This window comes from Mustela lutreola, chromosome 4 (assembly GCF_030435805.1).
Source record: "Mustela lutreola isolate mMusLut2 chromosome 4, mMusLut2.pri, whole genome shotgun sequence".
NCBI lineage: Eukaryota > Metazoa > Chordata > Mammalia > Carnivora > Mustelidae > Mustela > Mustela lutreola.
In genome coordinates this window covers 107,745,040-107,759,663 of record NC_081293.1, presented here as the reverse complement: position 1 = coordinate 107,759,663, position 14,624 = coordinate 107,745,040, and the positions used below count along the sequence as shown (strand labels likewise).

The following is a 14,624-nucleotide window of genomic DNA, read 5'->3' as shown; positions in this document are numbered from 1 at the left end:
GTCCCCTGGGTGCAGACTGTGTCCCCCGCTTTCCTCTCTCTCCTCCCCTGAGACCGAGCACTGGTGCCCGACTCAGTTTCCAGTAAGTGCCTGCTGGATAGCCAGCTGCTTAAGGGATCCCAGTGAGAAGGTGAGAAGTTGGGGCTCCCAGGTGACTCCGTGCGTTAAGCAGCCGAGTCTCGGTCTCAGCTCAGGTCTTGATCCCAAGGTTGTGATTTCAAGCCTCATATTGGGCTCTCACAAAATAGAAACACATTAAAAAAAAAAAAAAAAAAAAAAAAAAAAAAAAAAAAGGAACATGAGAAGTTACCATATCCAGAATGGGGACTTCCCAGATCAAAGGTATCAGAAGGTACCACACAGTTAGAAATCCAGAAAGTCAACTGCCAGAAATCCAGAAAGTCAACCGCCAAGGCCCACATCACACACACACTTGACCTGCAAAGCCTTTGCGCTCTGGGTGGGATGAATCAGCGGAGCCCCCCCCCTTGCACAGAGGCAGGAGGCAGAATGTGGACACCGAACTGGGGCACTGTGTCCTCGCACAGGGAGCCGCTCAGGAGACATTCCTACACTGTGCCCGTGCAGTGGCTCTGCGGCCATCCCTCGCCAAGCGCCCACACGTCTCTGTCTGCACCCCCCTTCCGCCCTCCCCGCCACTGGGGGGGTGTCCCTGCACTTTCCCGAACACCGGCACAACTTCCACGTCCCCAGGCCACCACCACCCTGCCCGCCAGCCCCGGCTGTGGAGGGACACCAAGCCCCGGCTGGCCCCCCCACACCCCTGCTCCCGCCGCAGCTCAGAGTGCGTGTCACAGACGCCCGGTCCTTAACTGGCCCATGTCCCCAGACTCCAGCTGCCCATGTGGTCCCTGAGCGCTTGGCCTGTCAACACCGGGGTGAGGGGGCACTCTCCGGAGTCTGCCTATGACTGTATTTCTGAAGCACGACCGTTATGCAGAGTGGCCGGGTGTCAGCTGCAGGTCAAGCGCCCCGTCCTCCCTTCCCGGGGCCCGCGGTCAGGTCTGCGGGAGTCCTCAAGGGCCCGTCTCCCTACCTGTCCCGCCGCTGGCCGGGGCCGCCGCTGGAGACGGTGCAGGAGGACGTGAATGCCCGCTGAAAGGCAGGTCCTGCCGGCACGTCGGCCCGGAGCGCCGCAGGTCTGGGCCCCCGGGGGCTCTCGGACATCCCCGCCGCGCGATGCAGGATCTCAGCACAGCCTCGAGTATCTGCAGCGGGGAGAGCAGGACGAGACGCTTACAGGCCTGGTCCCTGTACTGGAAGGAGCGGGGTCGCTTCCGGACATGCAGGCCACAGGTCCCATTCGAATTGAGGAATCGAGGGGCCCGATTCCACCACGTGTGGGTCGCTCTTGCCTGGCACGCTCCCCAAAGGCAGGACAGGACGCAGAACACACGCCCGGCGCCTGGCTCAGCACGCTGGCTGAGCGGAGGAGCCTCATGCAAGGCCGTCTGCAAGGACAGGGCGTGCAGCCCACGCAGCCTCACCCCTGAAGGCCGGGTACTGACCGACGGAGTCCGCCCAGCCCACAGGCGCTCACTTCAGAAAGGGCCTGGCCTTCTCCCCGCGCACCGGCAGGAGCCGCGCCACAGAGTAGACCCGGGTCCAGGGCATGCACGCCTGGGGCTGCGGCCAGGTGACCGCGGAAGCTCCGTCTGTCCCCAGCTGGGAGCTGGGTCCACACGCCGGGCCGAGAGCTTTCCGGTACAAACACGGCCCTGCCGGCTGGTGTCCTCACCCTGGCAGGGGGCACAGACCCTGGCCCAGCCCCTGTCGCTCGGGGCGTGAGAGGCCAAACACAGTGAAAACCTGCTGTTTAACACCAAGCCCACACACTCCACCGAATTTTACACACTTCCGTGACAAAATGCCCACCTGCTTGAAGCCCAGCATCACCATCATTTCTGGATATTTTTTAAAATCTTGCCTTTTTTTTTTTTTTTTTGGATTTTATTAATTTGACAGAGACACAGCGAGAGAGGGAGCACAAGCAGGAGAAGCAGGCTCCCCGCAGAGCAGAGAGCGCAATGCAGGGCTCGATCCCAGGACCCTGAGATCATGACCTGAGCCGAAGGCAGAGCCACCCAGGCGCCCCCCTCCTTTTTTTTTAAAACTCAGCTTTAAGAACAGCACAAATCTACCAGGGTGGATGACAGCATCGTAGGAATACAGGCTATTCTGGTTTCCGCTTTACAACAAGGGGGGCGCGGATGAAGTTCCTGAAAACCCCGCATCATTCCCATCACTCATTTCCGGGAACGGGGTGCGGCGAGCGCGAGTCACACGTCCCGGCCACAGACCCGTTTGCAGCACGTGGATGGGAGGCCAAACCCAAGCCCACTAAACCCGAGGCTGAGGCTGAGCTACGCGGCAGCCGGGACTGCAGGGACGTGGAGAGCCGACCTGAGCGCAGCCGCCCCTGCTGGCATTTCGGGATCCTCAGCTGGGAACGCAGGGCCCGACGTCTGCCCCCAAGACGGAAGTGGCTGCTGAAGACGGAAGAACAAGCAGGGATTTCAACACCTCCGTGGTGGGACCGAAATACGACCAGCGGGGCTCAACGCACTGACCTCGGATTTACCTCGGATTTAAGGGGAGGGCCCTGAAGGCTACGCTGTGGGGACACCAGCACCAGAAACAGACCAGCCCCCCGGATCTCAGTAGCGTGCCCCCGAGAAAACCTCCCTCTCCGGAAGTAGACATCACCCTCCAGAGCCTGCCTCTGTCTATTACGGATCGACTGATGGATCCATCCATCGGCCCATCATCCACGCATCCACCCATCCAACTGCCTCCCGCCATCCATCCCTCTGCCCAGCTGACCACCTAATCGTCTATCACCCATCCCACCATCACCAACCCACCTAATCGTCTACCACCCATCCACCCATTCACCTACTTCCCTATTTGTTTTTCTGTAATTTTCAGACATAATTCAAATATTTACTTTTAAAAACAGACCAGGCATGCTAGTAACGGGTACCAGAACAAAGAAATGAAAACAAAGACCAAAAAAGAGAAGGAGAAAGGGAGAAAGAGCCACAGCTGTATATGCCTTAGAGGTCAAGACACGCCCTTGAAAATAAGTAAGTGGAAACCGTTTCAGAAAAATACAGAACCTCACAGAAGAACGGGGGAACGTTAGGAATAACTGAGTAGAAATCCTAGGATGACGTACAAACACAATTAATGAAATGAAGCAGGAGGCCGACGAACCCATCGGCGGATGCGCGCGCTGGGACAAGTCAGAGGCCAGAAGCAGTGGCAGGAAGGGCATGGAAGACGGGGACGGGGACGGTGCCGTGCGGGACGCGATGAGCAATGTCTAATACATGCGCAACGGGGGCCCAGGAGGGGCACAGGGACGAGCAAGGCACGAGCAGCCCAGGGAAGGATGTACCGAGAATTCTCAACACGCTGAAGAAACTGAGCCACAGGTTCAGGAAAAAAAATCCATGAAATCAAAGCAGGAAGTGTTAAGAGAAATCCATACACACTCCTCGACGGCAGAAGCAATGAAAATCCAAGACCAGCCAGAGCGGCATCTTACAGGTCGGGGAGGGGGCGGGAGCCGACTTCAGTGCTGGCGCTTAAAGGCTCGGTTAGCCCGTCTTTACGGGAGCCTAACGCCCACGTCGTGTCTGGACAAACCGCACGTGAGTCCCGGGGGCGGGTACTGTGCCTGGTCCACGCGGACGCCCGTGGTCACCAGGGCTGCGTCGTCCACACGCTCACCTCCGACGCCTCCACAGCCCTGGGGCAGCGTGGTCTCAGTCCCAGTCGGGAGGCGCCTGACACGCCAGTGTGACCTTCCAGAAGGTTGTATTTTTAGGTCAGAAAACCTTCTAAAATACACATTTGTTGGGTGCCTGGGTGGCTCGGTCGGTGGAGCAGCTGGCTCTTGGTTTCGGGTCAGATCGGGATCTCAGGGTCGTGGGATGGAGCTCCGTGCTGGGCCTCCCTCCCACGCAACTGTCTTCTTCATAGAAGAAATTATGTTCTCAACAGCGCATCCCTGTGTCCACCTCCCACATAAGACAGAGCTGCTGGGCGCCCACCACCGGTCAAAATGGTGCTGGCTGCCGGCCTCCGGTGAGCACGTTGCCAGAAGGTCAGCCTGCGGGCCTCAGAGGCCCCTGCCGGAAAGCTTCCTGGAGGGCTTCCTGGAGGAAGCACGTTCCATGGGAAGTTGAAAGCATGTGGGTTTCCAGTAAGCCGAGCGGATGCCATAGGAGTGGGGGTACCACCCAGGGCTCTGCTCCCAGCTGGGCCTCCACCGCTGGGCTGGTGCCGTGGAGCGCTTCACACCTGCTATGAATGAATGAATGAGTCCGCAGTGGCTCAGAAGTGACAGGAAGAAGTCCAGGGTGGGGTGTGGATCTGACCCCAAGGAGTCACGCTGGACATCCCAATCACCCCCAGGCCAAGGAGCAGCACTGGACTCTGGGGTCAGGACTGCTTCTCAGTCCAGCCCATGGCGGATGACTGACGGCGCTCTCAGGGGTCCTGCTGCAGCCGCAGGGGCTGCCCGCTCCCATGTCCCCCACGACCCTGGGAAGCCCATGCCACGCCCGCAGGGCGCCTGAGATCACCACCAGCAGAGAAGAGGCAGGCGGGAAATAAGGTCGCGCTTTGTCCGTTACCCTGTCCCTGTTCCAGAAAACAGCAAACTCAGCACTCCCCATGAAAGTGGCTTTGTTTGCAGCTCTGCACCAACACAGGGGCCGTGGCTGGGTTTGGTTCCCGGCCCTGGGCAACAGGACTTAATTAACCCTTCCATCTGGACGAGGGCCAGCCAAGGACCTCATTGCAGGGACACTGGCTTCCCGGACACTTCTCCCGCAGGGCCGGGCCTCTCTGTGCTCAGACACGCAAGCCAGCAAGGCACAGCGGCCACTATGGGGCTGCAGCCCCCACAGTCCGACCAGGAGTGGAGCCTTAGGAGAAGGGGCATGGCCTCCGTCCTCAGACACGCAGGGTGCTAGGAACATGAGTCCACGAGCAGAAGAACACGCCTGGTCCAGGAGTCTGGCCGCAGACCATGAGCATACATGGCATTCCTTCAAGGCCGTGCACGCCAGGAGGGCAGACAGGACATGTGCTGTCGAGCCTCTCCACCCTGCACATCCGTTCACAGCTACAGGGACATCTCCAAACGGGCTGTCTCTGGGCCCAGCCCCCTGTTCCGCACACTCAGCATCCGTAGGCTCAGTTTGGGTCCAGAAGGGGCCCGGGGGTGATGTGAGGGTCATCAAGAGCAGGGGAGGGGTCCTGTCTTAGAGGGAGCCTTACAGGTGACATGGTGGCAGCTTTGCTCTGCGGTGGCACGTGTGGCTGCCTCTGAGGGAGGGAGCATGGCCAGGTCGGCCCTCCGGCATCCCAGTGAGCGGCTGGCCTCAACCACTGTGTGGCAGTAAGACTTCTCCCTGGGGCCACAGCACGCCCCCCGGCAGGACACGTCCACATGTGGGGGCGCTGGGAGCCGTGAGGGGGCGGCTGTGGGCCCTGCTTCCTCCAGGTCCCTGACGTCCCCCAGGCTAAGCACAGTCTGTGTTTCTCCTGAGAGTGTCTCACATTTCCCCTTTCCGGCTGACACCCAGAGGAGGGGGCACAATACGCCCCCGGCTTCCTGGTTTCTTCGGCCAGCTGGTGTCCTGGCGCCTGCAGGGACCCAGGACCAGGACCGAGGGGCTGGGGATGGAGGAGGGAGGGAGAGTGCCTCTCGCTCCGGGGCTCCCAGACCTTCCAGGACCTTCTGGGCCCAGGCTCCCCTTGGCTTCCCCTTCCTGCACTTCCTTTACCCGGAGCTCGGGTGACGGAGGGTCACAGGCTCTTTTCCAAAAGGTCTATTTTTAGGCTGCACTGGAGCTGCTGCAGGAGGTTCTGTGGGAAGCGGGGTAGCATCTGCTCTCCGCCAGCCACGATTTCCATCACACAGAAGTCAGCAGAAGGAAGGGGACCTCACAGGCTCGCCACCTGCACAGCGGGGAGCCGGCCAGATGCAAAGGTTCATGCACACACACAGGGCCCACGCGTCCTGCGCAACACCCAAGCCTGTGATGTCAGAACAAAACCAATGCTCCACCCCCCCACCTTCATGCTGCAAGAGACCCTTATGAGGCACAGCAGTGACCACCAACCCGTCAATTACTGTTCGTAATTACAGACTGCCACGACACTTTCAGGTCATCTTTAAAGACAGAAAAATTGGGGCACCTAGGTGGCTCAGTCAAGTGTCTGCCTTTGGCTCAGGTCATGATCTCAGGGTCCTGGGATCAAGTCCCGCACCGGGCTCTCTGCTCAGCGGGGAGCCTGCTTCCCCCTCTGCCTACTGCCTCCCTGCTTGGTGGCTTTCTCTGATGAACAAATAAATAAAATCTCTGATAAACAAATAAATAAAATCTTCAAATAAATAAATAAAATCTTTAAAGACCCGTAAATAATATTTAGCAGGGCTCGCGATGATACTCGCCTTTCCTGGGGAAGAAAGTGCAGTTTTGCTGTCTGACCACCAAGGCTGACCTCCGGGCTGTAAGAAGCAGGCTTCTTCTCAGTCGGCCTTTAGAAGCGAGTGTGACTCGTTAACAATGAGTCCCTGACCATCATCGATCTGTCACCCCGATCGGTATCCATCTATCGGCCATTTTTCCGTCTCCATCCCCTGCCCTCCTGCTCACACCCTGGGACACGGAGAACCGAGAGAATTCTGCGGAGTGTGTCTTAACACGTTTTTGGTCTCTGGCTCTGTATTTCCAGGTGTGACAGTCGGGGCGGTGGGGGAGGGGGCACCCAGTCCCCCAGGCTCTGGGGTCACAAGTCACAGACCACTAGCCTCGTGCCCAGCCTCGGGGGCCCTCCAGGCTGCACGTGCAGAATCCCATCGACAAACATGAGCTTAGATGTCTTCTCGGGTCTGTTCAGTGCTAGATTTAAAGCATTATTTTTAAGAGGCAAGACTTTGTATGGGAAGTTGGGTAGCAGTGGTTTTTTTTTTTTTTTTTTTTAAAGGAAGTCCTTAATCTTAGAACGCTTCTGTTATTTGTCCAGAAACAACAGGCCATTGACCCAACCTTCTGGAAAGCAAAGGAAGGAGGGCCAGGCAGCCACAGATAACGAGCACTAATTAGGGGAAACCCCTGAAAGACTGGAAAGGCACACCGTGCGTCTTGCTCGGTGAACACGGAAGTCACACGTCCGCAGCCCCACGGACATGCCGCCCACACAGAAGGAGGGGACCACAGCCCCCACGGGACGGCCGGAGCGTTCTCTTTGGTACATCTTCTCAGAGTGTGAACGTGTTCCCTGGTCAGGTCAGCGTTTCCTGTGAGCAGCGGGAATGTCCCCCAAGTGAAGGTGCCGGAAGCATCCCCCATTCTCGCCCACCCCCCCACCCCGGCACAGCTCGGGGGGCCCGGCCAGCACTGGGGTCGGGTCAGGGTTTCTGCCCGGGCGCAGGTGGGTGACCCTGCTGGGATGCCCTCCCCCAAACTGGATGTGCCCCCACCAGGGGCACGGAGAAGCTGGAGCTCGGCTAACGCAGCTCACGGCAGCTGGGCCCTGACCACGTCCCATATGTCCACTCCGAGGCTCTCACTCCGACGTGCCAGCAAGGAGAGCCGTTTGCCCCCAGCTGGCAGCTGCCCCGTAGGGAATTCTAATGTAGAAAACAGTGAGACACTTTCTTTCCTACCCATGAGAGTTTCCGAGTGCTTCCCGCTCTTCAGGCGCACCGAGGGGTCCGGTCTCTAGGGCGCTCACGGGGGCCCCTCCGCAACCGGCAGAGAACAAGCGCAGAACTGGCGTGTGCACCCGGGGAAACAAACTGCTTCCTTCTGCGGGACTGACGGGAGCACAGCGTTGGGGCTGGATGTCCTGGGGACACCGAGACCACCAGAGCCTGGGCCCGGGAGCTGGGTCTCCTCCCAGACCCAAGCCCCTCTCCAGCCCGGCACCCACCACTTGCCTCCTGCCTCCACAGATCTGATGCCCCGCAGACCTCATTCCTGTGGAACCACATGGTTCTGGCACTTCTGTGTCTGGCGTCTGTCCTCGAGGCTTGTCCATGGGGGAGCGTGTATAAGAACGTCCTTCCTTCTTAGGGCTGATGTTGGGCCATTGCTGGTGGGCCACTTGGGCTTTATCCTCCGTCCCAGAGAGCACAGGTGTGGGCTCGGCTTTCGGGCTCCTGCGAGTGGCTCCAGGCTTCCTTCCGTGTTCTTTCCGCCAGCCACACGGGGACTGGTCACCTGCAGCAGCGAGTGGCCCCAGCAATAGGAGATCTCGGTCTCCAAGTTGCGTCCCCTTGGGTGGGAGTTGCAGTAGACAGCGATGCCCACGGCAGATGGCCTTGGGCCCTGGGGACAGGATGCCAGGGAGGAGATGGAACCAAGAAGCGGAGAGCGTGCGCACCTGCCGGAGGGCCAGCTGAGCAAAGAGTGGGTGTCCTGGGACTTACACACGGGTGGCTAGAGCTTAGCAGCACGCACGGACTCCGCAAGACGCTGTCCAGGTGTGTCGGTGACGATGCTGTCTCTGTGACCCCTGTTTGGTTCAGAGTCCCAAGTTCCCAGAATTATTCCAGCCCTGTACTGGGGCTGGGCCACTGGACAAGGAATCTTGATGCTTTCTTCCCTCGGGCACAAGCCCCAGCACATCTGGCTTTCCTCTGGTAAACGCCCACAGGCTTCACGCTCTAGTCAGCCACGGACCTTCTGCGGAAAGGTGTTAAAACGGCCTTCAGCCTGGTAAAGACTGCTGACAACGCGCGGCCCCCAAGGAGCCTTCGGCCGCAGGACACCCTCCTCCCGGCATGACTGCACGGCAGAAACTCACTGTCACGCTCACAGAGCCTGGGCTCCGAACCTGCCTCTCGGCCGTGACTACAAAACCTGATTTCCCGTGGAAAATCTGACATAAATCTTCAACGTCCTTCCAGGATGCTCGTCTCCCAGAATCCCTGCCATCTGGGGACCTGTATGGCCTGTATGACCCAGTGCAGGCGGCAACGGAGACCCCAGATGGCTAATGGGAGGTTTCTGCCCTAATTTCAGAAACCGTTAAGTCTGGGGATCGCAAGAGGTCATCGGTGCTCAGACCCTAAACCCAGGTCCCTAGCCAGGTAGCGGCACACTTAGCACGCCTAACCCCCAGCTGGGACCACAGGGTCTCAAGACCATGGACCCTGGGAAGTCAGCGTTGCATGTGCTGAGTGTGTGAAGCAGCATCAGTTTGTTGTCAGTAATGACCGAACCTGTGGCACTTCCCAGGCTTACCTGGTCCTCAAAACAACCACTCAGAATGCCGGCTGTCACAAGCTGACAGGCCAGGAGGACACGTCTTCCAGAAACCCCCTGCCTCGCCTGCTGGATGGGACTCCTGCACCACACCCATGTCCCCGGTCTCAGCTCTGCAGCGAAACACGCTCCTCTTCAGCCAGACCCAGCATCCCTGGGTCGGAATCCCGGCATTCCCACACAGCAGGTGCCATCAGCCAGCATGGGGGGCCACACGCATGGCTGACGGGAGCTTTACACATCGGGAATGTGCCCGTACGTCCTGGAGGCTGGACGCCCCCCATCCAGGCACGGCAGGGCCAGTCCCTCCCGAGGCCTCTCCTGGCCGTGCAGAGAGCCGTCTCCTCCCAGGGTCCTCATGGGGTCCACACGGGTCTCTCCGTGTGTCTGCATCCTGATCTCTGCTAATGAGGACACCAGTCACGCTGGACCAAGGCCTAATCATGTTGGCAAAAGCCCTAGCCTGAATGCAGCCACATTCTGAAGTTTGGAGATTTACGTGAGCTTCTGGGGAGGGACACAATCCAGCCCACAGCATGGGGAAGACAACTTGGGGCAATGTGGCCTCCCGGAAATGGCAGGCTGAGGACTCTCGGGAGGGTCCCTCAGGTGGACACGGACGGTGCTCACAGCTGTCCGCAATGAGGAACCGGAAATGGAAGAAGCCTGGTCTGGGAGGAGGCCACCTGTGGACCCAGGGATGCAGGCCAACACAGCAGAGTGCCTGCCCACAGGACCCAGGCGACCTCGTGGGAACAGCACAGTGTCCGCAGCACCTGCCATCCCATCCTCATTGTGCAATGGCCCTGTGGCCTGATGGGGCACCAGGAACCCCCGAGAGGACGAGAGGTCAGCTCCCTGGACCCTGCTGCCTTCCCTCTGGGGCTTTCACTCGGGTTCCCACTTGACAGCATTTCCGACGGGCAGGCTGGTCACACTGGCGGGGGAGATGTCTTCACTAACACAGTCCCCGGTGTTGTGGGTGCTGGTTGGCTTTGCGGGCACACAGGGACTCCGAGGGGCCCACGGCTCGTGCGCCAGCACCGGCGGCCGCACCAGGAGCGCCCAGCCCCAGGTACATGAGCCCCAGCTTAACTGGCCTGGGGCTGGGGTTCATGGGCACACGTGCAAACATTAGGAAACTGTCCAAATTGCTCCAAATAAGCAACTGACCGACCACTTAAGGAGGGGACTGAGTGCACCCACAGCCCAAGACAGGCGCTCCCTCCACGGGAGGCAAGGCTGGATGGCGGTGGAACCGGGCAGCAAGTGTCTGACCCTTGCCCCAGAAGGATGCCTCCCACAGGAAGAGACACAGGAAACCACTCAACGTAGGGGGAGGAGGAAACCAGTGATTGGAGGGTCAAGTGCCCGCCACAGACCCGGGTGCTGTGCTCAAGCTGTACGCTTCCTTCTGTCCAAACACAAGGGCATGCTACAATCCGCGGCTGAGGACTGGGGCGCCGCTCCCCGTTGGAGGCTCCCAGATGGTGTCCGCCACAACTGGCCAGGCAGACGACCTCGTGTCTCCCGTCATCTGTTACACAGAACGATCACGGCTGACGGGGACCATGTGACTTCTGACCCGCTCGGCCTCCCGGAGGAGGGGATTCTGTGTGTCTACACCTGAGCGGCGGAAGCATGAGCTGCCCCAGGGGCTGGGAGTGACAGCCAGCCTGTCCCCTGGGCACCAGTGCCCGGGAGGACTCACGGGAGGCTGAGATCAGAACAGACAAGAATCAAGAGAAAAGGGAAATTGAAAAGAAAAAAAAAAAAAAAAACAAGTCTTAAGATGAAAGGAAGGAGAAAATAAACTGGCGGGGACATCTGGGTGGGCGTGCACAGACCTACATGGAGGCCAGGAACCTGAGACAAGTCCAGGATGATGTGTGGAGGTGGTACCACCACGCTGGGCCCGGGGGGTCCTTACCCTGTGAAAAGCCCCTCCTGGGCGCAGATGCCCTCCTGGTCTAATCTGAGGCCCGACCCAGAGGCCCCTGTGAACCGCCCCCCACGATACTCTCTGTGGTGCAGATCCCACCACCCCCCTTAGGACCCCACCCCTGGTGGGCCCCCTGCAGACCCTCCACCAGGAAGGGAGGCCACTCTAGTCCCTGGGGCTCCTCCTGGCCATCAGGGGCTACAGGGAGGGCGGGCCGAGCCTCCACGTGGCCCGCAGAGGACAGTTCTGCATTCTGGTCTCTAGCTTGGGGCCTCAGCTCCCCGCCGGTCTGTGTCCCCACAGAAACCTCAACTCTACACACACTGCCAAATACACAGCGTGCCGCAGTTTACTGGGCACCGTTGTCTCCATCTCTGTGGTCCAGGGAGGGTTTGCTTGGCAACCTCTGTGCATGAGTGTACACGGCACCTCCCCATGAGGACAGAACTCTCCAGAGCAGAAAGCCCAGGAAGAGGAAGCTGTGCTGAGAGGCGGACAAAGGATCAGGGTCTCCATGGCGCGGTCGGAGTTGGATCAACACACCCTGACCTCGCGGCCAGGGAGCCCACCTGTCCGTACTCCACGTAGGGCCACAGAGGCATGTGTTCTGGACAGCTCATCATCAGGGGGTCTGCACCCCGTGGCCACACTCCACGATGACCACTGGGCGCCACATGGACCCCTGCCCAGGGGATGAAAGAGACGGCTGCGTGTCTCCCAGAAGCACCCGCCGTCCTGCTGGGGCTCCAGCCACAGCAACGCCTCACCCCTGTCCCTCGCAGCAGATCCTCGCAGGTGAGGACAACAGGTGCTCTTGTGTTTTCAGCCTTTTACTCATAAAGTCTCCCCACATTCTACCCCAGCCCCGCCAGTGCCAGGAAACAGGGCACCACCCCGAGCGCGAGGCTTCGTGTCCCACACGGGGTCTGATCGGGAAGGCCTTCTCCAATTCCCCAACCTGCTTGGACAGCGATCTGCCTGCTTGACTCGGGGAGATGCTCTGGGCCCGTGGGTGTCTTCTCCGGACGGCGCGAGTTCCCACTTCACCTCGGGGTCCTGCGTCTCAGCGCAGAGGAGGTGTTTGTGCAGTGCAGCCCGTGTTTACCAAAGCAGCGATGCGGACAACAGTCAGGCTGGGAACGTGTGGTTCCAGCCAAGAGGGAGCAGCCTCACCCCGCCCAGGGCCTCACCCCTCCCAGGGCCTCAAGGAACAACTCCACCCAGGGCGCCAGCCCACTGCAGTGGGAGACTTGAACAGGTGGGCAGACAGCGGCTGCCTGGAGCCTTGGAACCTGAGGGAGGACGGGGCTGCCTTCCCTGGTCGCCCTGCTGCCTCCCACAGGCCCCAGAACTATCACCCGGCAGGGACAAAGCAGCTCCAGGAGAAGCCTGCTCAGCTCGCTGGTCAACCAAGCCCACCTGACACCGTGGAAACCCTCACACGAGGGGCTTAAGTAAAGCTAAACGGAAAATGCACGTTTCCTCACACCCCACTTCCTGGAGGAGTCCCTTAGGATGTCCCCTCCAAGGAGGTGTCCGCAGGGTCCAGGGGCGAGCTGCCCTGCACCCTGGCCTGTGTCGGGACCGAACGGCGGGGCCGGCGGGAAGGTGAACTTCAGCACTTGTGTGGCTGCAAACGGGCCTGGGCAGGAGTGCTGACTGCCACAGAAAGACCAGACTACAGAAATCCGAGCCTCCTCCCGTGGCCTCAGGAAGCCCAGGGTGAACGGAAACCCCCTCATCGCACGAGGACGGGGACCGTCACTGGGACGAGAGTGGGCAGCGAACGAGCGCCGCGTCAACACAAAGCAGGTGCAGGGATCGTCCAGCAGCTCGTACCCAGGCTCCAGCAGACGACTACGCGTTCTCTTGAATGAAGTGAAATAATAAATAAACACCACCACCACCCAAATCTCAACCAGCATGAAAAAGTTACCGCAAGAGTAGAAACCACTGAACTGAAAGATACAGGGAGAGAGACATGAGCAGCAGCAGGGCAGCGGATAGAGGGGACTGGACTTGAGGGCCCAGCACGGGGGTCTTCACCGCGCGTGAGCAGCACAGCCAAACAGACTTGTAGGGAAGGACTGGAGTCCTGGGGGCCCTGGGCCAGTAACGGAGGATCCCATGGTTGTGCCACCGGAGACCCAGAAGGGGAGGGAGGCTGGAGGTCGTGAGAAGAAACCATGTCTGAGCCTCCCCTCCCCACCGCAGGCCAAGGACACAACCTGTGATTCAAGGAGTCAAGGAGCCACAGAGCAGCACCGACATTAGGAAACCCACTGTCGGGACGCAGTTTCCGAAGGCCAGGGCAGGAGCCCTCCTACGAGCCCCGCACAGGGGGTGCCGACTCGAATATGGGTGGTAACTGTTCACCTCAAACCCAAAGGCCAAAGCGGGGCAGCACTGAAGTCCCAGGTGCTCAAGGAATAGAACCGTCAAGTAGGAATTCTGGGAATTCCACAGGCAGCCAAGATACCCCTCAGCCACGGGGTAGAAAAGATATCCGCAGAGGACAAACAGACAGGACTTGTTTCCAAACCCGCCCTTCACGAATGGCCAGAGCACGTTTTCTCGAAAGAATGCAAACCCTAAGGTGTGGAACATGCAGCAGAGATGGGACATCGGAACAGGCTGACGGAGCTCCAGTAAGGCGAGCAGAGAAGCAGGGGTGAGACCCAGGCAGCCAGCAGAGAAACGCACACACTCCTCTCCCCAGGGAGAACGCGCTTGACATTCAGGGCCCTGCCGCACCTGCACGCAACCCATGCGAGGGCACAAAGGGGCCCACGTTGCTTCTGTCCATGTAGGAAACTGCCCCAGCTCTCTCTGCAGAGCAGCCCTTTTCCTGCGGGCTGCACCCCGTTTCCTGGAACCAGACTTCCAGTGGCTGCGAGCCCGCTGCGTGCCTCCCACCTCCCTCCGTAGCACCGATGGGCCCATCCTCGGTCTGGCCCCGCCCACTCAGCACCCCGGCTCCCCGGCAAGTCCTCCCCCCGGCCGACGGTCCCCCAGCCAACCAAGATCCTTCATGACTGGACTTCCCCGAGCTCCCTGGAAAGAAGACCGTCAGGGTTTTGATTGGAATCACGCCAACTACATACATGAGGTTGGAAAGACTTGACACCTTTTTAACATCACCTTCCAATCCAAGGACACAGTCTTTCTCTTCCTTTACTGTATCTTTTTAAATGTCTCCTATTAAGTTTTCAAAGGTTCTCGCGGGAACAAAACTAGTGTCACTGCCAACATTCTGCACGGAGCTTTACTACCGCACTTTTCCTTCTGCCGCCGCCATCATACGCCTGGCCTGCTTTCCCCCGGCCCACGGGCCGCCGCGAGCCTGCTGAACACGGGAAGCTGACAGA

At 59.6% G+C, this 14,624-nt stretch overlaps 1 protein-coding gene across 9 annotated transcripts in view; it reads right to left on the bottom strand.

Moving 5' to 3' along the window:
- TNS3 (tensin 3) overlaps positions 1-14,624 on the bottom strand; it is a 201,825-nt gene that overhangs the window by 21,433 nt on the left and 165,768 nt on the right. For all 9 annotated transcript variants that reach the window (XM_059170656.1, XM_059170657.1, XM_059170650.1 and 6 more), the window contains one exon: positions 1,058-1,229. In XM_059170656.1, coding sequence (XP_059026639.1) covers positions 1,058-1,229 — 172 coding nt within the window. The remainder of the gene's footprint in view (positions 1-1,057; positions 1,230-14,624) is intronic.